Raw genomic sequence first — 23947 nt, 5'->3', positions numbered from 1 at the left:
CAGGGACAAGCACAATTTATTTCCACATTATATTTCATGAAACTTGAAAGTTTCAGTGTCACAAGCTTTCAGTGTCACAAGCTAAACCACAGAAGCTGCCTGTCAATACACCACCCTAGACCCTTTCTCTCTGACCAGCCCGCTGGAATCTTCCGGATCATGCTGGCTTAAACTCTCTATTTGTATCCTATCATAGGTCATGAACTTCTATGAGAATCTGATAAGAAATCATTGGTTTTCTCCCAAGAAAAATGCACATAAATATAAGCACATAAATTCAGCATACAATTTTGAGGGCTGCAGAGACTCCCTGAAACACATTCATGGACTCTGGCTGAACCCCCTGGTCTAAACTGTTGCCTGCAGAGGGCAGCAGGGCAGCTGGAGCCCACATTGAGAGCTGCATTCAGGAAAGTTGGGGACACTGTAGAACTTGATTAGTTTTTTGAAGGCACTTTTCTTTAGCATCATCATCTCTTCTGGAAACCTAGAAAAGATTCTGACTCGGGAGGAGCCGCCATTCTTCATAGAGCCATCTGTGGGCAGTGGCTTCTGGTCGCCTACAGGCACGCTGTTGCAACTGAGGGAACGCACTGCCTTCTTATTCTGCACAGACAAATAATTGAACAGGAAGGAGGACAGCTTGTGCTTGGTGAGGTCTGGGGCCTTTTCTGAAAAGCAGTCATCGAGTGGGTCCAGCAGGGTTTCAAGGTGGCGGCTGCCTTCCCCTCTCACGGGACTGGCTCCCACATGTGGAGGCTGCTTGATGATCTTCCTGGCCTGGGGTGGGTCATCTCCTGCCCCGCTGACAGATGGAAAGGACAGTTCCTTGGCCAAGGCTCTGGGGCCCCTGGTTTGGGGGATGAGGCTCCCCCCCTGAGGGCTAGGCTGGGAAGTACAATGCTGACTCAGGATGAGAGTGGCAGCATCATGAATGAGATTCCAGTCTCTCAGGATGTCATCCCTGGTGGTGAACTGGGATGTCACAGTGAAACGGATAATCAGCTTGTCCTGGACAGTGGCTGGGATGAGAAAGAGACGGCCAGCTTTAGCTATTTCCTTTAACACACTTTCTGTGAGGCAATTAGGACCCTGTTTGAAGGATAAAGAGAAGTCAAGTCTGTATCACATTCCCTGTAAGCATCTCCAGAAGCCCAGTATTTACATTTCCAAGAGGCTGAAAATTACCAAATAACATCCTTCACATGAGATGGAAGATGGCATTACCTTTAGACGAAAAACCACCAGGCCAAGGTGCCTCTTGGCAGGAATTTCAAAGAAAGGTTCGTTTCTGACCAGGGATTCAAAATACTTAGCCATTTCAGTACCCTGGAATTGCGAACATCGAGAGAACTGAGATTAATAACAGGCAAGAGACGACCGTGCGTAAACTTCCACACTGTTAAAGGGGTTTAAACCAGTCACACATTTGAACTATAGAGACCTAAGTGGCTTCTGCCTGATTTTCTTCTCCATTTGATTTTGCTCATATTCCAGACTATAAAACCTCCAATGGCTCCCTATTTCTTGTCACATTAGCTCCACTTTGAGAACTCATGTCTCAGGGGCCTCTTTCAATCCACCCCCAGAACCAGAAGGCTTGTGGGATCCTAGTTCCCCCACCAGGGATTGAACCCGGGCCCTCGGCAGTGAAAGCGCAGAGTCCTAACCACTGGACCACCAGGGAAGTCCCAGAAGGCGTGTGCTTTGCCATCAAGGCAATGTACCCTCATATCCCGGCTTCACATATCTTGGCTTACAGACAAGCCAAGAGGGCTAGCAGGGGGCACAACCCAGCCCATGTTCTGCATTCCCAGCCAGGTGCCTCTTACGGGCTACAAATGCTCAGAGGAAGAGACTTTTGTTTCTCCTGTACATAAAGGCACCATGTGAGCTGTCAGCAGCCCTGCCGCCATATCCTAAGTCTACATCTTCCCCTTGCCTCTCAGACCTTTTCACCTCAAATGCCCTTCATCCCCTTTTTTCTGACATTCCACAAAGAACATATTTTTACATATCATACTCATGTACACCATGGAGAAGGCTTTAGACCTGTTTAATGGGTACAGAGTTTCTGCTGGGGATGATGGGAAAAGTTCTGGAAATAGCAGTGACAGTTGCACACACTGTGAGTGTACTTAATGCCACTGAACTGTATGCTTAAAAATGGTTCAAGTTGTAAATGTTACGTTATCTATATTTTACCACAAAAAGTTTTAAAGCTTTGTACCATATTAATCTTTCACTGAAGTTATAATTTTTTAATTTCCTATTTTTTTTACTTAGTATTACTAACTAAACAAGGACAGGACTTGCCCTTTCTCTCATTTTTAAAAATTTCTCCAGGCATCCAGAAGGATCTCAATAAAATATTTTCTAAGTAATTGCTATCACCTGGTTCTCATACTGGGTACTCTTTCAAGAGAAGTCAAAGGATTTAGCTAACAAGTTGCTAAAACCCGATCCAGAACCACTTTCTCTCTCCACTGCATGGTCTGTTTAAAATGGTCTCCAATCCCTACCCTAAGCATTTTTCATCGTCAAGTCATAAGGCTCTCTCTGGGAAAGCACCCTGTTAAATGTTTTCTTACTGTTTTATACTTTTGCAGCTTACTTTCTAATTTTGTCATGATTCTCCCCTGTGCCTCCTTCCCTCCAGGCCCATTTCCATCCTGTCCTGCCCATTTTGAGATCTTTCTGTGTAAATGTTTCTTAAGTCTACATGAATAAGACATCTCAGGTACAGATCCAGAATCAGGCTAGCCAAAGACCATGAAACTGATACTTCTGAGCAAGGAAAGAGAGCCAGAAGTCATCTTTGTTCAACCTCTTCATTTTCTAGAAAGAGCCAAAGGAAAGTGCCATCCCCAAGGTAGCAGTGGCAGAATGCAGGTCTCTGGTCACCAAGCACACCCCCTACCATGCTCTGTTGTCTCCTGTAACACACGCTCTTGGCAACAAGAGAGAAGAGGGGCCAGAGGAGAGAGGAAAGAGCACAGGCAGCATCCCGCCACCAGAAACCACTTACCTTTATGGGAGATGAAAGCAGGGCTACAACCACGGCTCTGTACCATCCTAGGGCAGAGGCGGGCAAACTGCAGCCCCCAGGCCAAATAGAGCCCCACCTCCTTCACACCCATTTTTGTAAATAAAGTCCTTTGGAACACAGCCACGCCTATTTGTTAATGTGCCGTGTATGGCTGCTTTTGTGCTACAATGACAGACTTGAATACTCACAACAGAGACCATATGGCCTGCAAGGCCAAAAATATTTACCATCTGCCTTTTAAAAAATAGTTAAGGGCCTCCCTGGTGGCGCAGTGGTTGAGAGTCCGCCTGCCGATGCAGGGGATACGGGTTCGTGCCCCGGTCTGGGAGGATCCCATATGCCGCGGAGCGGCTGGGCCCGTGAGCCATGGCCGCTGAGCCTGTGCGTCCGGAGCCTGTGCTCCGCAACGGGAGAGGCCACAACAGTGAGAGGCCCACGTACCGCAAAAAAAATAAAAATAAAAAAAATAAAAAAATAAAAAATAGTTAACAAATCCCTATTGTAAGTGATAGGAGATGATGGTGAGGACAATGCTGAATTATTATCATTAGAAGAAGGAAAAATTGGACGAGGAGGAGGAGAAAGGAAGAAGAAGAAGGAGAAGAGGAGAGGGGGAGGGGAAGGGGGAGGAAGAGAAAGTGGGAATAGGAAATATTTGAGTACTTAGTGGAATATTAGGTGTTGCACTAAGTAAGAGCTTTACGTGTTGTTGTTGTTTTTTTTGCGGTACATGGGCCTCCTACTGTTGTGGCCTCTCCTGTTGTGGAGCACAGGTTCCGGACGCACAGGCTCAGCGGCCATGGCTCACGGGCCCAGCTGCTCCACGGCATGTGGGATCTTCCCAGACCAGGGCACGAACCCGCATCCCCTGCATCGGCAGGCGGACTGTCAACCACTGCACCACCAGGGAAGTCCTACATGTATTATTTATCATCACCATAAACCTTTGAGAGAGGTATTATCATTTTCTCATTTTATAAATTAGGAAGGCAAACACGAAAAGTTTAAGTAATTTGTCCAAGGTCACCAAACAGTAAAGGGTAGAACTAAAAAATCAAACCCATATCCCATTCTCTAAAGCACTAATTTATAACAGGGAGATACACAACTTGGTTTTATATGACTTTCAAGAGCTCACATAATAGAAAATAGCCCAGAACTGTAAAGAAAGAGGCCCTCCTCTCTTAAGCAGGGCAATTACCATCTCTGAGCCTCATCCATAAAATGGGGTTCATCAGGGTGACTGCCCCAAGCATTGTTGTAAGAACCTAATGAAACCCCTATAAGTTATTTCTTTAAGACACTGTGCAAGTAAAAATAATTATGATCGCAGTCAAGCTGAAGAGATAAAATTAACTCACATCAAACAACTTCATTTTAGTTCCACCCTTTACTTTTGTGGAACATTGGTAGCTTTTAGAGCTCAGTTTTGTAGGTGTGCTTGAGTAGGTGGTCCTAGGAATACCGAGCAAGCAGAGACGAGGGCAGATGGAATAGTCAGGGGAGCTCCTGTGAGAAGCAGAACTTAATCCATTAGCAACATTTGGAGAAGAGAGGGCAATCCAAGAGGGCACTGCACAGGTGAAGGTGCAGAGGCACACTGACAATGGAGCTGGAACGGGTCAGTGAGAAGCCTGAGCTTAGAGGCTGATAACTGGGTCCTCGAAAGCCAGGCCCAGGAGTCTGGGCCTAGTGTAGGCAAAGGGGAGCCGATGGGAATTCAGGGCTTTGAGTTGGGAGAGGCAGCATGAGGGTCATTAGCCAGCACCTGCACGTTGAATATCCAGTCCTGAGTTGGAACAAGATGATAACCTGTAACCTCCACCACCTCATCCCCCAGCTACCTACTTTCCCGTCTCGAGTCTGAGGATAGAGAGAGAGCAAAAATGCCTAATGTCCCTGGGTGACAGCCACTCGTTGATGAACATCCAGTTGACCAACACCTTGATGTTGATAACAAATGTAAAGTTACCAACAGTAAGCCAGTCATACGTACTGATTCAACCACTGCATTTGGCCTTGTGTTTGCTTGATGAGGACGGAGTTCCCTAGAGGAAAGGTGGCCAGGGAAAGACACGCAGAGGAACGAAGGCCAACATCTATGGAGTAACCCTCTTGTATTTATCAATAACTGTGTCTTTCTCATAGGCACTCATAAAAATGAGAGAAAATTGCTGCTGACCAAAATTCTTAGTTAAGTTCCACCTCTTCCATGAAGACTATGACAGAGGGACTGTGCCTGTCTCATTCACCTCTGGGTCTCTTTCCTAGCACAATAATTTTGTTGTTGAATTGAGTTGAAATAAATTGTACTAAATATGCCTTCAGTAAATACCTCTTGACATCATGCAGGGATGTTTGTTCCAGACTTGCAGGTCTACATGTCTAAGCCAGGCGAGCCCTGTTTCTGGCATAACCATAATAGTGACTAACATTTTCAGACAGCCATGACAATCAGAGTAATTTTTTAAAAGATAGGCTCCTACCCTGGCCACAAGCTGCCCTTTGATTTACTTTCTATTTCTTTCTCTGCAAACCAGGCTCTCGGGCCATCCCTCCCCAGTGCTCAATGACAGCAGAAGGGATGGTGAGACAGTCAAGTGGGGGACAGACACCAGACAGCCCTCAGTGTCATCTTCTGCTCAGTGATCCTCTAGCTAGCAAATAGATGGCCGCCCTGAATCATCAAGTCCCAGGAGCTCACAAACAGGCCCAGGCACCTGAGCCATACATCACACATCCCCCCGGGAAAGGTCTGCAGAGCAGAAACCAGCTTTCCTCCCCAGTAGGCCACAAAGCGAGCCTGGGCTCCTCCCAAGGCCTGCCCACTACATACATGTCTGATGTGCGCTTGAAGATTCTTCACCCCGAAGGACCGGATCACAAACCAGAGTTTAATAGAGCGAAACCGCCTGCTCAGGGGGATCTGCCAGTGCTAGAACAAAGGAGCACAGTGCCATGGTTAGAGACAGGGACCCCTGCTGCTCCCACACACACTCCTGAGCTTTATCATCTTTTGTCTGCACAACCCTCCAGGGATGCACAGTGTCACCATGATGCCCAAGGCTGTTGCTAAGGAGAAGCCAAGGCAAGATACACAAAGGCTTCCTCGTCATGTGACCAAACCCTTGTCCAAGAGCAGCACAGGTAGAAACCAAGTCCATGACCCTGGACCAAGGAGAAGACACTTTGCTTTAAATGCTGCTTTAAAAATTTCATCCCATAGCGTGTTCTGCCTATGTTTTCCTCTAAGAGTTTGATAGTGTCTGGCCTTACATTTAGGTCTTTAATCCATTTTGAGTTTATTTTTGTGTATGACATAAATCACAGCAAGATCCTTTTCGACCCACCTCCTAGAGAAATGGAAATAAAAACAAAAATAAACAAATGGAACCTAATGGAACTTAAAAGCTTTTGCACAGCAAAGGAAACCATAAACAAGACCAAAAGACAACCCTCAGAATGGGAGAAAATATTTGCAAATGAAGCAATGGACAAAGGATTAATCTCCAAAATTTACAAGCAGCTCATGCAGCTCAATAACAAAAAAACAAACAACCCAATCCAAAAATGGGCAGAAGACCTAAATAGACATTTCTCCAAAGAAGATATACAGATTGCCAACAAACACATGAAAGAATGCTCAACATCATTAATCATTAGAGAAATGCAAATCAAAACTACAATGAGATATCATCTCACACCAGTCAGAATGGCCATCATCAAGAAATCTAGAAACAATAAATGCTGGAGAGGGTGTGAAGAAAAGGGAACCCTCTTGCACTGTTGGTGGGAAGGTAAATTGATACAGCCACTATGGAGAACAGTATGGAGGTTCCTTAAAAAACTAAAAATAGAATTACCATACGACCCAGCAATCCCACTACTGGGCATATACCCTGAGAAAACCATAATTCAAAAAGAGTCATGTACCACAATGTTCACTGCAGGTCTATTTACAATAGCCAGGACATGGAAGCAACCTAAGTGTCCATCGACAGATGAATGGATAAAGAAGATGTGGCACATATATACAATGGAATATTACTCAGCCATAAAAAAAACAAAATTGAGTTATTTGTAGTGAGGTGGATGGACCTAGAGTCTGTTATACAGAGTGAAGTAAGTCAGAAAGAGAAAAACAAATACCGTATGCTAACACGTATATATGGAATCTAAGAAAAAAAAAAGTCATGAAGAATCTAGGGGTAAGACGGGAATAAAGACACAGACCTACTGGAGAATGGACTTGAGGATATGGGGAGGGGGAAGGGTAAGCTGTGACAAAGTGAGAGAGTGGCATGGACATATATACACTACCAAACGTAAAATAGCTAGCTAGTGGGAAGTAGCCGCATAGCACAGGGAGATCAGCTCGGTGGTTTGTGATCACCTAGAGGGGTGGGATAGGGAGGGTGGGAGAGAGGGAGACGCAAGAGGGAAGAGATACGGGAACATATGTATATGTATAACTGATTCACTTTGTTATAAAGCAGAAAGTAACACACCATTGTAAAGCAATTATACTCCAATAAAGATGTTAAAAAAAAAAAAATTTCATCCCAGGCTGAAATTCAAGATAGGGGCAATACGTTTTTTCTCTAAAAGAACCTAAGCGGGCCTCCCTGGTGGCGCAGTGGTTGAGAGTCCGCCTGCCGATGCAGGGGATACGGGTTCGTGCCCCGGTCTGGGAGGATCCCACATGCCGCGGAGCGGCTGGGCCCGTGAGCCATGGCCGCTGGGCCTGCGCATCCGGAGCCTGTGCTCCGCAACGGGAGAGGCCACAACAGTGAGAGGCCCGCATACCGCCAAAAAAAAAAAAAAAAATTAAAAAAAAAAAAAGAACCTAAGCTACCTTGAATAGCAGAAAATAGAGTTTGATTTCTCTTCCCCACAAAAATGTAAAGTATAGGGTTCAAGAGCTCAGATGTTGGAGCCTCACAGACCTGGGTTTCTCCTCCATCTCTACCTCTTACTTGAGCATTGTCGCCTCACTGGCTCCTCGTAAGACAAAGAATGAACAGCACCTCCAGGGATGTGGTGTGAGGAGAACCAGGGTGAAGAGCTTCACAGGAAGTTGTCAATTAGTCCTGGCTATTTAGATGATAAAAATGTGAGCCACAAATCACAATGGTGTTTCTGCCTAGAACCAAGATGATTATTATTTAATTTCAATGTCCTGACTTTATTTTTCCTGTGACGTTCTATGCCCTCAGGAGGACACCAGCCCTCAGACTGCAAATAAACATCTATATCTCGGACTTTGTTAGACTAAAACTGACCCTCTGTTCCTGATGACCAAATTCAACAGAGCTTAAAGTTCAAGGTTGCAGGCACCAAAGGTCTGAAAATTTTCAAACCAATTCCAAATCGATTTCTCAGATCTGTAAACAGAGCAAAGGGTTTAGCACACATTTGCAATTATTCTGATGAGTAGTGTGATTTCTAATGACCTCTTCCTCAAATGTCAGAAAGCATCACCACAATTTCTGTTGACTAAAAATAAATATTTTTCCCATCGAATATTTATCTGTTCCTCTACAGGATTGCCTAATCCTCAAAACTGTGCACACCTTCATCCTTTGCCCCAGTTTCCTGACCCAGGCACAGTTTGGACATGACCCCTTGTCCAACATCAACATAGTTGATGGACAATGTTTCTCTATATCAAGCACTAAGCCTTTGATTTCCAAGCAAAAAACTCCAGGGTTGAGGACCAGCATGGGGACTTTCTTTTCCCTGTAACAGGGAGAGCGTCAACTCCACCCTTTGTTAGATGGACACTCCAGATGGAGACTAATGAATGGATAATAGTGACCTCTGAAAACATTGTTTTCCAGATGGTTATGGCCAATTGACTACAATAATTCACGAGCCAATTAAATGAGAGGCAGAGATGATTTTAATTTTGATTTCTTTACAGTCTGACCATATCCCCAGTTGTTCCTCTTGTCAGTATTCCAAAACCAATCCATGCTGACCCAGCAGGGTGGCTCTAGCAGATATTTTTCTGCTGGAGCAGGAAATTTGGACATGGCTCTTCATTAACTCAAGCCATTCCCAAGTCTCCTCTGCATCCTTTCAAGGTTTTGCCGGTCTCACAGCCAAGAACAAGACAATTCCCCCTCCCTAGTTGGGCGGAGGTGAGGGAGCTTCCTGATGTCAGAAGAATCTAGCCCTGATTTTAGGTGGCTCCAGGGCCCGAGGGATGAAGTCCCTAAGTCTTCTCTCCCAGGATGCTGCTCTATTTCTGGCTCATCTCAAAATGGCTGAGCTTTTATTTAAAGCTTCAGCCACCTGGGTGAAAAAGAGCTTGGGGCAAGGGGCAAAGTAGCAGCGAAGACCCCCAGGATCATAACAGACAGCAACTTCAGTTTTCTAGGAGCTTCTTTGAGACTTAAAAATTAAATCCATAGGATTAGAGGTGAGGGAAGGAAAAGATAAAGTAGCACATTCTGGACCAGTGTTAAGAAAAATATAATTTAATATTTTTATAAGTGATCTGGAAGAGAGAGAGCACTGTAAAATCTCTAAACTGATGGGAATGAACAACAAAAAGATCCTGAGATACTGTTGCGGACAAAAAACAAAAACACAAAAAAGTAACATAAAATCCAAAATGGGCCAAGGTAAGAAAATGCTCTTAAGTTACAATGATCCAAGTTCACTTATAGAAAAATGGGCATTGGGCTCCCCTGGTGGTGCAGTGGTTAAGAATCTACCTGCCAATTCAGGGGACACGGGTTCGAGCCCTGGTTGGGGAAGATCCCACATGCCGTGGAGCAGCTAAGCCCACGCACCACAACTACTGAGCCTGCGCTCTAGAGCCGGCGAGCCACAACTACTGAAGCCCGCACGCCTAGAGCCCATGTTCCGCAACAAGAGAAGCCACCGCGATGAGAAGCCCACACACTGCAACAGAGTAGCCCCCGCTCGATGCAACTAGAGAAAGCGTGTCACAGCAACAAAGACCCAATGCTGCCCAAAATAAATTAATTAATTTAAAAAAAAGAAAAATGGGCATTGTTTCACACTCAGGGGAGAAACCTAGAATTATCCCTAAAGGTATCTGGCCCTTGGGCTGCTGTGAAAATTTTTTTAATTAAAAAAGTGCTGAAAACCCATCAGACAGGGCAGTGGAGATGAAAGAACCATTATTCTTCTATTTTTATCAACCTTTGGAGGGTTCTCCCCAACCACTACAAGCTCACTGCCTGAAATTCCAATAAAAAGGCTTTAAAAAAAAAATCTAAAGAAAGTGTGAACTGGTCCGAGGGAGAATAACCAATATAATCCAGAGATGATGCAGTGATTATTTTAGGACTAAAAGGGCAAGAAACTTTAGCCCAAGGAGAGAAGACAGAACCATCTCTTCACAAAGAATGACTCCCAGATGGCAGACACTGCTCTCTGTGCTTCACTGTATTAATTCATTTATTCCTCACAGCAAACCTAACTAAGAAGCTAGTACTGTTATTATCACCCTCATTTTACAGATGAGAAAACCTAAATAGCTTAAGCCATTTGCCCAAGACTACACAAGTTAATAAATGGAGGAGCCAGAATTCAAACACAGGTAATCTGTGTTTTTAACCTCTTTGTTATATAACAGATCTCTGCAGCTTAAAAGTAGAGCTTTTAGAAATATCACACCTACCATTTATTAAGCATGTACCACATTCCCAGTAAGAAGTGATCTACATGTATGTTCCCATTGCAGCCTCACAATACCTTGTGAAATCAGTGCCACCATGCCCATTTTGCAGATGAGAAAGTCAAGGCTGAGAGAGGTCCACTATGTCTCCCAAAAGCCCACTGCTGGTATGGAATTCCAAATCAAGCTCGTCTCACCCTGCCTAGCCTTGGCCATGTTATATGTAACTTATTAGTTTACATCCCTGTCTCCCCTACAATTAAAGGAAGGGCTCATTTTCAAACTGAGGAGTAAATCTGAAGAAGTTGTTACCCCAAGAGATAGTACAGATTGAGAATGTGGGCAGGGTCGAGAGATTGAGGTGCAGCTAGTGGGCAAGGCAGGAATGCTTGAAGGCATCTAGAACCTCAGGAAGGATAACTATTGCCCCATCCCCACCGTGGAGCCTCCCACAGTGCCTCGATGGGGACAAAAGGATGAAAACAGTTTAAGGAAGGAGCCTCTTTTCCTATCCATGGAAATTCTCCACCCTGCCCTGCTGCTTGGGAGTGAGCAGAGAAGATATCCAGGACAGAGGGAGAAGGAAATTGGGAGAATTTTTAAATGCCACAAATACTCAGGAAACTCGCATCCTACCTCAAAGGTTGGTTTCATTCTCTAGGGTTTTTAAAGTTTTCTGGGTTTCATTCTATATGCTTAGGCACAGCTTGAAACCAAAGGTACACAGTGGCAATATTATGGGATGGGCTCATAGTGTGAGGGACGGAGACCCTCATCAGACTCAGGCCATTTCCATCTCAGAGGCTGCCATGTTGCCCGTTCCTGGCCACTCACCATGAAGTCGGTGGCCGCACCCGAGTCGGCGTGCCTGAGGTAGACGGGGTTCACGCTGAAGGTCTGCTGCAGCTTGTACTTGTCCTTGACCCTGTGGGTTTCCAAATGGGCATTAGTAGCTGAGGATGGCTTTCCCACAGGCTGGGAGCTTGGCTGCCACACTCACCAGAACCCAGTACAGTCAAAGTGCACCATCATCCACTTGGAAGGATTAAAGGTGAAGGAATCGGCGTACTCGATGCCCTTCAGAAACCCCCGGAACTCAGGGCACAGGAAGGCAGTGCCTGCGTAGGCAGCATCGATGTGGAGCCACAGCCCCTCGTTGGCACCTGAGGAGGCAAACATCACCTACTGGGGGTGGCACTGGGGGTGTCACTGGGGGCGGGAGTGGGTTGCCACCAGCCAGCTAAAAGGCGTCTCTTGCCTGGCCCATCCAGCTGGGGGGCTGCAAGGGAAGGGCTGGGAAAAGATGCCCATGGCTGAATGAGACACGGAGGCATGTGGACATGGGGGGAGGGTATCAGTGCAAGGAGTGGGGCTGAGCGAGGCACGGCCACCCCTGCAGGGAAAGCCTACAGAGCCTCACCCTGGCCTCTTCTCTCACTGATGAGAGGGTCGACACCGTCTTGGCCTCCACCCAGAGCTTTCTGGAACAGAAACCACCTTACCACTGGCCCAGAGAGCAATGTTAATGCATCTAATACAAATGTTAGAGAGGGGGTGTCTCTCTTTCCTAGTGGGTTTCTCACTTGAGGATTTTGAACAATCACATTTGGGTTTCTTTTCTGCCTTTATCTCCCCCTCACCCCATGGTTTCCCTTACCCTACCTTTTCATTTTCATTTTCTCAGCCTAGACTAGAAAATATTCCACTATGACTCACTCACCCTGTGTTTTGGATATGTCCTGCTTTAAGCAGATTTCAACATACAAGTGAGAGAGTGAGAGACCTGAGGTCCTCCCACTGTTGCCTCTGAGGACAGGATGCAAGGGGGTCAGCTCTAACCCTTGGTCCCACCACTGGGAAAAGCAGTGACGTGGCTGCCTGCAAGAAGGTACTCATGACCTCTGGTGGCTCTTCCTACGCTCTGTGCATTGACCATGGAGGGACCAGAGAATTGCACTGAGCTGCTTTCAGGCTCTTGCTCTAGGGAACATTTTAAAACTCATTACTTGTCTTCCTAGCCAGACAGGGCAGATACTTACAGATGGGGCCCAGCTCTGACAGGCAGTCAAATGCACAGACCCCAGTGGTCCCCAGTGTGGCACAGACCTGGAGGAAAACAGAGGAAGTTAACATGGGAAGGTGGGCTCGTGTGACACATTCGGCCTGAAAAAAAAGATTTCATCACAGATATTATCAACCCCATCCATCCCACTAGAACAGGGTATGTTTCATACTGTATTTTACCATGACCCACAGTAAGAAATACATTTTGTATAGCAACCTGGGACATATACACATGTGTATTTGAAATAAAAGTTTTACCAAACAATGCATATTCTCAACACAGGAACGTACTCTCATATTTTCCGTTCTATTTCTTTTTTGTTTTCTTCTTTTAATGTTGGTTCTGACCCAAAACATTTTTTTCCTAACACACTAACTCATAATTTGTAAAACACTGTATTTGAGGACCTGTCTGCTCTTGTTTGCAGCATGTTACTTACCTGAATTCTGCCAAAATTCCTTCCTCACCTCCCAGCTCTATCATTCTAAGCTCAGAACATGGTCTGACTTACAAAGACAGGCACCAAGCCCTGCTCTCTGTCCTTCTCGATGGCTTTCTGAAGAACTTCCCCTCGGAGTGAGAAGTTGTCATCCACAGGCAGAAATTTCATCTTGACCAGAGAAATCAAACCAGCCTTTTCCACCGAGGAGTGGGCCTAGAAGGACAATGGGAAGCTGTTAGCAGAGTCATCCTGGAATGAGCACTCCCAGAAACTGCTGACACCAGACGAAGGCAAGCAAACACAACATTTGACGTTTGTCTTCCTCCAGGGTTCCTTGGACAACCTCTGAGGCCTGGGCTGTCCTGAACCCAGCAGGCTCATGTCCTCAGGGAAATCACTCAAGGACTAAGACTCCAGAAGCCAAGCCCTACCTGAAGGTTTGGCTTCTGTTGGGCAACTCACCTGGTCGGAGGCATAGGCAACAAGCCGGGCGTTCAGGAAAGACTCATCCGCCCCGGGCTCAGACGCTTTTATTTCCAGGATTTTGTTCTTCCTTGCTGCCAGCAAGGCGATCAAGGTGGACTCACTGACTGTGCTCTGCAATGGAAGAAGTTTCCCAGGGGCAGCCTCTCCATGTATTCCCTTGGAAACTGCCCCACGTTTTGAAGGAGTGTGTGTGTGTGTGTGTGTGTGTGTGTGTGTGTGTTTAATAGCTGTTCCTGAGGAAGTACACAGCTCCTGCCTAAGGAGTTGCCCTTCCCCCCAGCTCACATGCCTACTCTACATTCACAACTTCCTATGCATTCCTGGGACACCTCCCTCTCCTATAATTTTCAGGGAAGTAATGAGAGCAAATTTTCAACATCTTTATTAGGCCACAAAGACCAAAAAGAGAAAGTTCAGAGAATGCTAGATACAAGTCTGCTTGTAGATATGTTCGCTCCCCATGTTAAAAAGAAAAAAAAAAGAACTTTCAGTGTATTAGGTATGGAAATGGAGTTTGTTTCCACAGAGATATCCCAGAGAGAGAGAGGGTCCTGGCCTACTTAAGAGATAACTTTGGCCTCAGTTTTGCTGCCGATGGCTCTTGTGACCTTGAGCTAATATTACCCCTCCAGAAGGCTCGTTTCCATTTATAAAATAGAGAGCATCCCTTTAGCTGCCTACCAGAGTGGGAGTATTGATTAACCAAAAAAGGGTTGGGTAAGATTTTGCTCTGGCCATGATTGTGGGAATCCTGGGGGCCACCTCAGCAACTTCACAGAAATCTTGATGGTTTCTCATCATTCATTTGCTCAGTCTTTGGTGTCTTTGCTTCTTGAAATCCTTAGGTGACCTACAGCTGATTGCTCCCTGCTGAAAAGCCTAGAGACTGTGTCACAGGAAATGCTATAGACCAGATCCCACAAGATATTCAGTGGCTGAAAATTACTCCACAGTAAGGAAGCCAGCAGAATAGTAATAATAATGTAATAATACCACCTTCCATCTGTATAGCTATTCATAGTTCACAAAACACTTCCTGCTATCGCATTTGCTCCTCATCAAACCTGCGACACTTGTGATTCCTGTCTACCTATGAGAATAGTGATGCTCAGAGAGGTTACAGAACTAAACCAAGTTCATGTGGCTGATGGATACAGGAGAAAGCATGGTTTGGATTTAGACAGGGTCAGGTTTGAATCCTCATTCTTCTACTTACCAGCTAGCCGTGTGACCTGGAGCAAGTTTTTAACCTCTCTGAGCTTCAGTGCTCCTATGTCAAAACTTGGGGATGACACTATTTACCTACAGGGTTCTTGAGATAATTAGATGCAAAGCAAGATCATGCCCAGCAGGCATTTAGCATGTTTTTCCAGATATAATATTTGAAGCTATAACTATCTAACAGAAGGTCCACAACATGCAGTAATTTGTCTTTCTTGTGAGGGTCAGATTTTAATCTTGGTACAAGACTGGAGTGAGAGAGGGAGTCACTTAGCAAATGGGCCCAGCAAACTTTCCAGTTCTCATCTCAGGGCAGCATGGCTATTTTTATTTAATAGAAGAAATCTTTGAATCCTCACATCCACCTTTTGAAGGAATTATTATTATTATTATTTCTCTATCTTATATATCATAAGATCAAGAAAATTACACATGACAGAATAATTCAAGAATTTGGGGGTTCTCAAAGGTCTCAGAACCAAACCCTCATGAATGGCAAGGGTTTATAGATGCAAAAGTACCTAGCAACGTGCACAGTCTACAGGAGGCACCCCTCAAGCTCCACTATGCTGCACTACTCTTGATAAAAAAAGAAATATTTGAACAACTGTCATTTGACAGATATTCAAAAGACAGGATTATAAGATACGTCGATCTATATTGTTAATTTCTCTCACTGACAAAAATCTCCTGGACCTAAGAGGGAGGGAAAGAAGTCTCTACTTGCCTTCTCTTGTCTACTTACCATAAGGTGTAAAATGGGACAAGAGAGGGGAGATGTCAGATTATAAACTAAGAAACTTGAATCAAGTAATACTAGAAATGTGATAATGTGTTGACTTTTTAATTTTTTTCAAAGAAAAACTAAAAGAAGAGTGGAGACAGTTGTGGCCATGGTATAAAGGCAATGGAAGCCAAGATGGTAGTGGCAGCAAAGGTGGGAGTGGGGACTGTGGTGGAGCTCGTGGTGTGAGTGATGGTGGTGTCAGTCATGACAGTTATGATGGTGATGGTGCTGGTGCTGGCAGGGATGGTGGTGGTGTGAGTGACATGGGGGAAACTGCATGGAAAACATGAGAATCACCCGGGCAAGTTTGGCTTATCTTTCCCTACTTAGTCCCTATGCTAGGAAGAGCTTTGCCAATGGAGGCACCTGCAAGACGCCTCCCCCCTGGCTGCCAGGGTGGTGGTGCAGGAAGTGCTCTGGAAGTCCCAGCATTTTTGCCAGCCAGTCCATGACATTCATCTCCAGTTCCGTGCACACAGGGCTGGAAGCCTGAAAGAGGGAAAACAATGTCATCTGGATTGCCCCAGGGCACCAAGATGTCCCCACCAGCCCCAGAAACACATCCGTCTCTGCCTTGACCCTCCCCAGGCCTGTCTTGTCCCTGGAAAAGGCATCACTTTTAGGTCCTGTGGTGCCTTCATCCTCTGCCAAACCAGAAAGGGGAAAGAATGTGGGGCTTTGGTTCATGCCATCCTCAATTAGGTGGATTCTCCTGTGACTCCAAGGCCCAATGGAAGAACAGCCCTAGAAATGATTGCTTCCATTTGGCCCCCCAAGTCCCTAAAATACCCAGCTGAAAAGCATTCTAAAGGCCAGGGGGAAGTTTTAAGACTAAGAAAGAAAACACTTCCTCCCGGAAAAGATAGCAAGTCTCCCAGCTTCCAACCCACTCCACCCACCCACCCCTACACACACACACACACACACACACACACACACACACACACACACATCCTATAACAGTTCAGGCTTAAAATAGAGAGCTGTTCTAGGAGGCTTGTGACAGAATTTAAAGCTGATTGGTGCTTAAGGGGTTATTAAGGGAAGCCTTAGGGCATATCCCTAACCCCTCAAAGACAAGAGCAAGAGGAACGTTGTACCCACAGGCACCAAAGTGTTTAGAGAGTGTAACAAATTGTGGCAATAACAAGATCTTGGTCTAAATCTCATCTCTGTCTCGATGAACTATTTGGTCTTGAGGAGATAAATTACTTAAGCCTTCAGTTCTTTTTTTTTTTCTTTTTTTTTATTAGTTTCTGCTTTATAACAAAGTGAATCAGTCATAGATATACATCTGTTCCCACATCCCTTCCCTCATGCATCTCCCTCCCTCCCACCCTCCCCATCCCACCCCTCCAGGCGGTCACAAAGCACCGAGCTGATCTCCCTGTGCTATGCGGCTGCTTCCCACTATCTATCTACCTTTGGTAGTGTATATATGTCCATGCCTCTCTTTCGCTTTGTCACAGCTTACCCTTCCCCCTCCCCATATCCTCAAGTCCATTCTCAAGTAGGTCTGAGTCTTTATTCCCGTTTTACCCCTAGGTTCTTCATGACATTTTTTTTTAATTCCATATATATGTGTTAGCATACGGTATTTGTCTTTCTCTTTCTGACTTACTTCACTCTGTATGACAGACTCTAGGTCTATCCACCTCATTACAAATAGCTCAGCCTTCATTTCTTAATTTGCCCCTACAAAATGGGGCCACTACTCATAATTTCACAGGGTTAAAGAATAAGATGAGATCATTTATATAAAGCTTAAGCTCAAGTAATGTAGCCATTGTTAATATTTAACTTGAAACCCTGTTCAGAGATCCGGACAAAATATGTCTGCCCCAGAATTTCACTTCCTGCCATGTCCCCTTTTCCACTGGTTATAGCTGCAGCCATGGTTACTCACCCAGGTAAATCCCAAGCAGTTGATGGCATCAGCCAGCATGTCTCCCAGCAGTGATGGCCAAGAGGTGAGAGCTGGGTAGTAGGCGTGCATATGAGGGCTTTGCCAGTGTACCACCTGGAAGCAGAGCATGTACACGGGTGGCACCAGGGGCAGCTACCGGAGGCTTTCCTCTTCCAGAGACCCTCCCTGGCAAGGGGCAGCACCCACTCTAGAGACTGGCTGACACTTTTAAGACAACCAACAAGTGACACAAATCCATAAAAGTAAGGCATAGTCACAGTGTTCTTGCCACCCACGTTTCTGATGAGCTAGCTCATCAGTGGAGCTTTGCACACATGCAGAGACCAGAAGGGAATATGCGAGATGAAAATTGCTATGGGAATTAGAGTTGTGGATTCTGGGTAGTGTTTGCATTAGTCTCCAAAGCTTACCCCCCACACTGCTCCTACCCAGTAATAAGAGGAAGGGGAGACTGTGAACTCTGGAAGAGCAGGTTGCTTGTCTCATCCAGTCTCTTGCAAAAAGTATCCAGAGTTCTTTGGGCATGCACTCTTGCAGAGGGCCAGTGTGCCTGGGTTCAAAGCTGTCCTTAGCTTCCCAGTGGGGACGGAGAGAGGAGACTAGAAGACAGAAGTGCCAGCCAAAGGGCATGGGAAACTGCCTCCAGGTTAACCCTTGAGCCCACAGTTAGATTAACTGGAGGAAAGGAGGGGCCCGTGGACAGGAAGGGCCTCCTACAACTGCTCTCGGAAACATTTTCGGTGGCTCATTGGCCGCACTGATTATCTAATCTGGCTTCATCTCACTGTTCTACAATCATACCCTGTTGGTATCTGCATTCATGTCTTTGAGCAAAGCTGTGTCCCCTGACAGCAAGGCACTTCTCATACAGATGGGACCTTTCAAAATCTGCTAACTCTTAGAAAGCCACTAAATATTCATTTCCTCCATGAACCCTTCCCCAGGTCCCCATCTGCCTTTGATCCCTTCCCGCAAGCCCATGGAATGTTCTCATTCGAGATGTTTCACGCTACTGAGAACTCATGAGATAACATTTTAGTGTATTATCGAGTTATTTCATGTACACAAATCCCTTTAACCCTTTAAGAGCAAGGACGGTGTCCTGGACAGTGTGTATGGTAGAAGGAGCGTAAGATTTAAGCCCAAGGACACAGGTTCCAGTCCTACCCCTGCCGTAACCAGCTGTGTGACCCCGTAGACTTATTGTGAAGCTAATGAACTTAAGCGTCAAGGTCCCATGTTTGCATGGGTCTCTTTCAAGATCCATTCTTAATTTTTTTTCCTAAGCGGGGGGGAATCCCAAATTTTTCATCCAATTCCCACCTCATAAAACCAGGATCCTCCCCTGCACCTCTCTCAACCTCAGTTCCTCATCATAAAATAAACCCTGTCTCCTGGGGTTGTTGTGTGGATCAGCCTGGGAGGAAATTTGTAAAATGTAAAGCACTAATGTTAACGGTATGCTAATCACATGGTGATGGACATATCACATATCCTGACTTGACTCAGATAATCAGACCTCATCCTCCAACCTTCACCAGGCAGACGGCGTCATAGGTAATGAAAATATCTTCCACTTTCTATGCTTTATCTTGTTTAATTCTCACAGCACTCCTATTAGGTAGGTTCTAACATTATCCCTGTTTTACAGATAACAGTTGGAGCTGGTGGAGAGAGACAACATCCCCATGATCACGTACACCTCATAGGGACAGATGTCAGAAACCCAGGGCTGCCTGACTCTGGAGCCCAGCACCTAAGCAGGACGGCACCCTGCCTTCTCCCCTTGCTCTCCTCACCCTCCCTCATGAAGAGTAGGTGGGGTTTCTCTAACCAGGGTTGGAATTAAAGCAAAAAGACAGTTTTTCTTCTCCTTGTATCCAGGAGGTGGCATGGAGGGGAAAATTAATCCAGTTTTAAAGGAGGTGCTGACCCTGATGAGAAAGCAAAGGGCCAACGGCTTTCAGGCCAACTCTCAGAGGCTGGTGCAGCCTGAGAGATGAGATGAAAGATTGGGTCTTCATTACTGATGTGACTAGTGACAGCATTTTGGAAACCCCGGAGAAGGACTTCCACCTCCTGGCCCTATCAAGAGGCAATTGTCTGTTCTAATAAGATACATAAGATAAGATAAGCCAGAGGAATGCTTATCAAAACAGACAGACCTCTTGGTCCAGAAATGAGCCTCTTTAATCGTACCCCCAGCAACTGCTGGAATTTCTTTCAGTTTAATGAATCAGCTCATTTCCATCTCTTCTGACAGCTGCTTTCAGTGTCACTACCAAATTACGGTTGGCCCCTTCACAGATTACATTTTACAGAATGAAATCCACGAGATAATCTTATCGGGGAGCTAGCCTCCCTGGTAGAGTTTTACTGATGCCGAAATTTTCAAAATATGCTTACAAAATAGGCTGAATGATCAGAGAGAGATGAATATTTGGCTTTGTACAAACTTGCCGTCACTTTCTGTCTGTGTTTGAAAGAAAACAGAAATATCTCACCCCCTCCTCCAGGTGTATTTCTGTCACATCCAAGTCCAAAGCTCTTTGGGGATGATGGGAGCAAATATCAAGTCATCCTGGGGAAGAGCTGCTGGACACACATTGTTCATGACACCAGTGCCCCAAGCAGGGAGACCTGTGACTCTGGGAAGACAACTAACTTCTCTGAGCCTCAGTTTCTTCATGAAACATGGATCGTAAGGTCATTTGGGGATAAAACAAGCCAGTCTACCATGTGGCTAGTACAGTGCCTGGCACGTGGCATGGAGCACAATAAAAGGCAGCCCTTCCGTGAGAGGAGGATGGTACACTTTCAGCAGGAGCGCCTGGCCCAGCTCCTGGTGGTCGGGGACATTGTCACAGCACACGGCAGCTTCAGCACAAGCCCCAGGCGTCAGCCAGCCTCTGTCTGTTCCCTGGCCCCACTAGCACTGTCACCAGGCTATGCCCCTTGTCACTGAGAGTATAGATGATTCAGGGAAAGCTCCTTCCTACTCTTGAAAAGCAGTTCAATCAGGAGACCTCCCTTGGTTAGGAAGGACGGGGTTCCTACTTCATGGAGGAGAAAGGAGGGGGCTGACCAGGACTTGCTCAGCTTCCCGGCCCACCCAACCTGACAACCGGGGTACCCTCGGAGAGGTGTGCTTTGGCTTCCCTCCTTCCCTTTGGCACGTCTCAGGATTCTGTAGGAGAGTTCCCTGGCTCTACCAACGGGGGCTTCAGGGACCATCTCCCACCTCCTCTCTCCATCTTGCTCCCCACATTCGTCCTTCCCCCTCGGGCCCAATCTTCACTACTCACCTCATCCCATCCGACTTCCACCCTTCTGTCAGACAGGCCCTGGGATGCAGTCCTTTCTCCGTCTTGCTCCCTACCCAACTCTACAGGTCAGCCCTGGCACCAGAAACCTAACTTCAGTCAAAGTCCCGACCCTTCATATGCCCAGAAGACAGTCTGGGATGTCGGGGGCCAAGGGGCTGAGGGCTTATCTTAGGGTTACCCAAGGCTTTCCCGGCCCATCGGCTCCCCCTGCCTACACCCCGACATCCAGAATCACCCTGTGGTGACTGCGTCTCACCCCGGGCATGATGATTCGCTCAATGTCCCCAAAGATGCTGTCCCAGCTGTCGGGCTCCTCGGGCGCACTCTCGGGCAGCTGGGCCCGCAGGTAGCCAGGCCTCACATCCGGAGTCACCCGCCGCTCCTGCACGCTGCTCAGGTACTGGCAGATGTAATCCACCATCTCCTTTCCTACAAGGGAGGCAGAGAAGCCAGGCTCATGTCCCCTGACTGGGCCTGGCCAATTTGTACCCATCGCCCTAGCATCGGGATCAGGAGACTGGGTGAAGAAGGAGATGGATTCATGGGCTGAATGGCGGAGGGTCTGACCCGCAGCACACAGCTTGTCTTCAATTAAGAAATTTAAAAGTGTGCAAAGGAGTGAATGAATGATGGAGGGAGTGTGTGACTCTATATAAATGAATAAGAGGGAAAATCTCCAAGGCATCAAGCTCTAACACCAAAGTAAAGGATTTCTTTTTCCTCCACTTCCCTTTTCCATATTAATCTTGATCAGCTCTCCCACCTTTCTTTTCTTCTCAAAAAACAGAGGGTCTATGCATTCATCACCTTACAGATTCAGTAGAAACGCTGTGGCTCTTTCTATCCAGAAATTGCACACACGCACACACACCCCCTATACTCCTTGTTGGCACAGATGGCAAGCTCCCACACTAGGTTCTGATAAAAGGTAAAAAATGTATTTGTTCACCATTCCCATTGGACCAGTAATTCCCCACATTTTTGGACCCATGAACTTCTTTGAGAATCTGATTAAAACGGTAGACTTGTATACACACAATTTTGTGTGTAATTTCTGAGGTTCATGGACTCCCCAAAGCACAACCATAGGCCCAGACTAAGAACCCTGCACTAGCCTGAAATCTTGGGGAAATGCAGGGCCATGTCTTAATCAACTTATCTCCCTCGCTTCTGCCTCCACCAATACCTCAGTACGTAGAATAGTTTTCAGATGCTCAACAAATTTTATCAAATGAATGAATAAAAGAATAAGGAAGAAAACCAGCCAAGTTGAATACTTGAAGCCACTGCAAATTATCTATTCTTTCTTCCCTTTCATTTCTCCAGGAGAGGGTCTCTGTCTTCAGAGCCTCTGTCTCTTCATCTCTGTCTCTTTTTCTCTCTCTCTCATTGCTTCTCTTCCTCTCTGTGTCTGTGTCTGTGTGTTCATCTCTCCCTCTGTGTCTCTCTCAATATCTATCATTCCTCCTTAGTACTCACTAGACTCCTCTTCCCCCTGCAAAAGAGGGAGAAAGAGGGAGAGAGACAAGGAAAGGGAACCCGATGTCTTCCCACTGCATCAGCTCATACAAAATTCTTATAAGCAGGACCAGTCCCAGACAAAACTGTGAAAACTTCCAGCACCTTTCTCTCTTCTTTGTGCTCTCCTCCAACCCTCCAACAGCCCTATGCCTTTCATAACTGCAGCAGCATCCCTCCAGAGTTCTGAGAGCCCTGGACCTAGCCCTCCACTTACCCAGGGACCATATGGAATGTTTTTGTGTTCCACTCACAGGATAAACATCCACAGGATAAACATCCACAGCTGACAACACCAGCCCTCGGCTGAGTGCCTTTGGAAAGCAATGGAATAAGCTAATGTCCACTGAAGTGTAAAGACCGATAGTCATTCAGCCTGGATGGGAGGGGAGTTTGGGGGAGAATGGATACATGTATATGTATGGCTGAGTCACTGTGCTGTGCAGCTGAAACTATCATAACATTGTTAGCCGGCTATACTCCAATATAAAATTAAAAGGTTTTTTTTTTTTAAAAAAGACTGATAGCCACTTAGTGAGCTATGTCTGGGTAGAGGAAAGAGAGGAAAAGTTGGATTTTAACATGGGACCACGCCTTACAGCAAAGAAATTTTAGGCAAAATAACCTACTAGAGGGGATGAGGATATAAAACTTTATGGAGAGAGAAATTATAAGCAACTACTTACTTTCCCTCTTAGGACAGCCATGCCTGAAGACAAGATAAACATTTGGATTTGCTCATCACACAAGGCTTGAGACAGAGTAGGTGCTCTTTAAATATTTATGGAATGAATGACTAAATGAAAGAACTCTACAGACAGATTCACACATAGAGAAATGAAGAGGAAGGAAGATGAGATTTTGCATGACTGCAGAAGACTTAGGGAAATTCTTTTCTACTTCAGAACATGAATAATCCCCCTTTACCCATTTAGTATTTCAGAAACTCAAATCCCCTATTCCGTGGGAAAGAAGAAAGGAAAAGTCTGGCACAGTAGTGTGGACGCACATGAGAGTTGGTGTATGAGGGGGAGGATGAAAGAGAGGTTGAGAAGAGTTTTAAACCCTGATCCCACATTCCCTTCTCAGGAAAAATTTTGTGGAAGCCAGCTCTCAGAAGGCAATTCTAACACTCCAGTCAAAAGATACCCCAAAGGGCTTCCCTGGTGGTGAAGTGGTTGAGAGTCCGCCTGCCAATGCAGGGGACACGGGTTCATGCCCCGGTCTGGGAGGATCCTACATGCCGCGGAGCGGCTGGGCCTGTGAGCCATGGCCGCTGAGCCTGCGCGCCCAGAGCCTGTGCTCTGCAACGGAAGAAGCCACAACAGTGAGAGGCCCGCGTATCGCAAAAAAAAAAAAAAAAAAAAGATACCCCAAAATCTAAGCAGCAGTTCCTACAAGAGTGGCAGCAGGGAAGAGGGCCAGGGATGCCCGTGCTCACCTCTCCTTCTGTACTCCTCAGGCTCCAACAT

General features: G+C 46.1%; 1 protein-coding gene across 2 annotated transcripts; it reads right to left on the bottom strand.

Annotated features, from left to right (window-relative positions):
• Positions 1-192: 192 nt before the first annotated feature.
• HDC (histidine decarboxylase) lies at positions 193-23947 on the bottom strand (the record flags this gene model as incomplete). 2 transcript variants are annotated; one of them, XM_082618442.1, is made up of 12 exons in its annotated part: positions 193-1092; positions 1228-1329; positions 5886-5984; positions 11538-11628; positions 11704-11866; positions 12743-12809; positions 13280-13423; positions 13673-13807; positions 16071-16193; positions 17611-17724; positions 21214-21386; positions 23917-23947. In XM_082618442.1, 12 exons carry the CDS (start codon positions 23945-23947, stop codon positions 349-351), a joined length of 1986 nt encoding a protein of 661 aa, XP_082474568.1. In that variant the 3' UTR covers positions 193-348. The 2 variants fall into 2 exon arrangements, with proteins under 2 accessions (XP_082474568.1, XP_082474569.1); XM_082618443.1 differs by lacking the exon at positions 5886-5984.

Source organism: Mesoplodon mirus, assembly GCF_964341445.2.
Source record: "Mesoplodon mirus genome assembly, chromosome: 4".
Taxonomy (NCBI): Eukaryota; Metazoa; Chordata; class Mammalia; order Artiodactyla; family Ziphiidae; genus Mesoplodon; species Mesoplodon mirus.
This window is presented reverse-complemented; position numbering and strand designations above follow the sequence as displayed.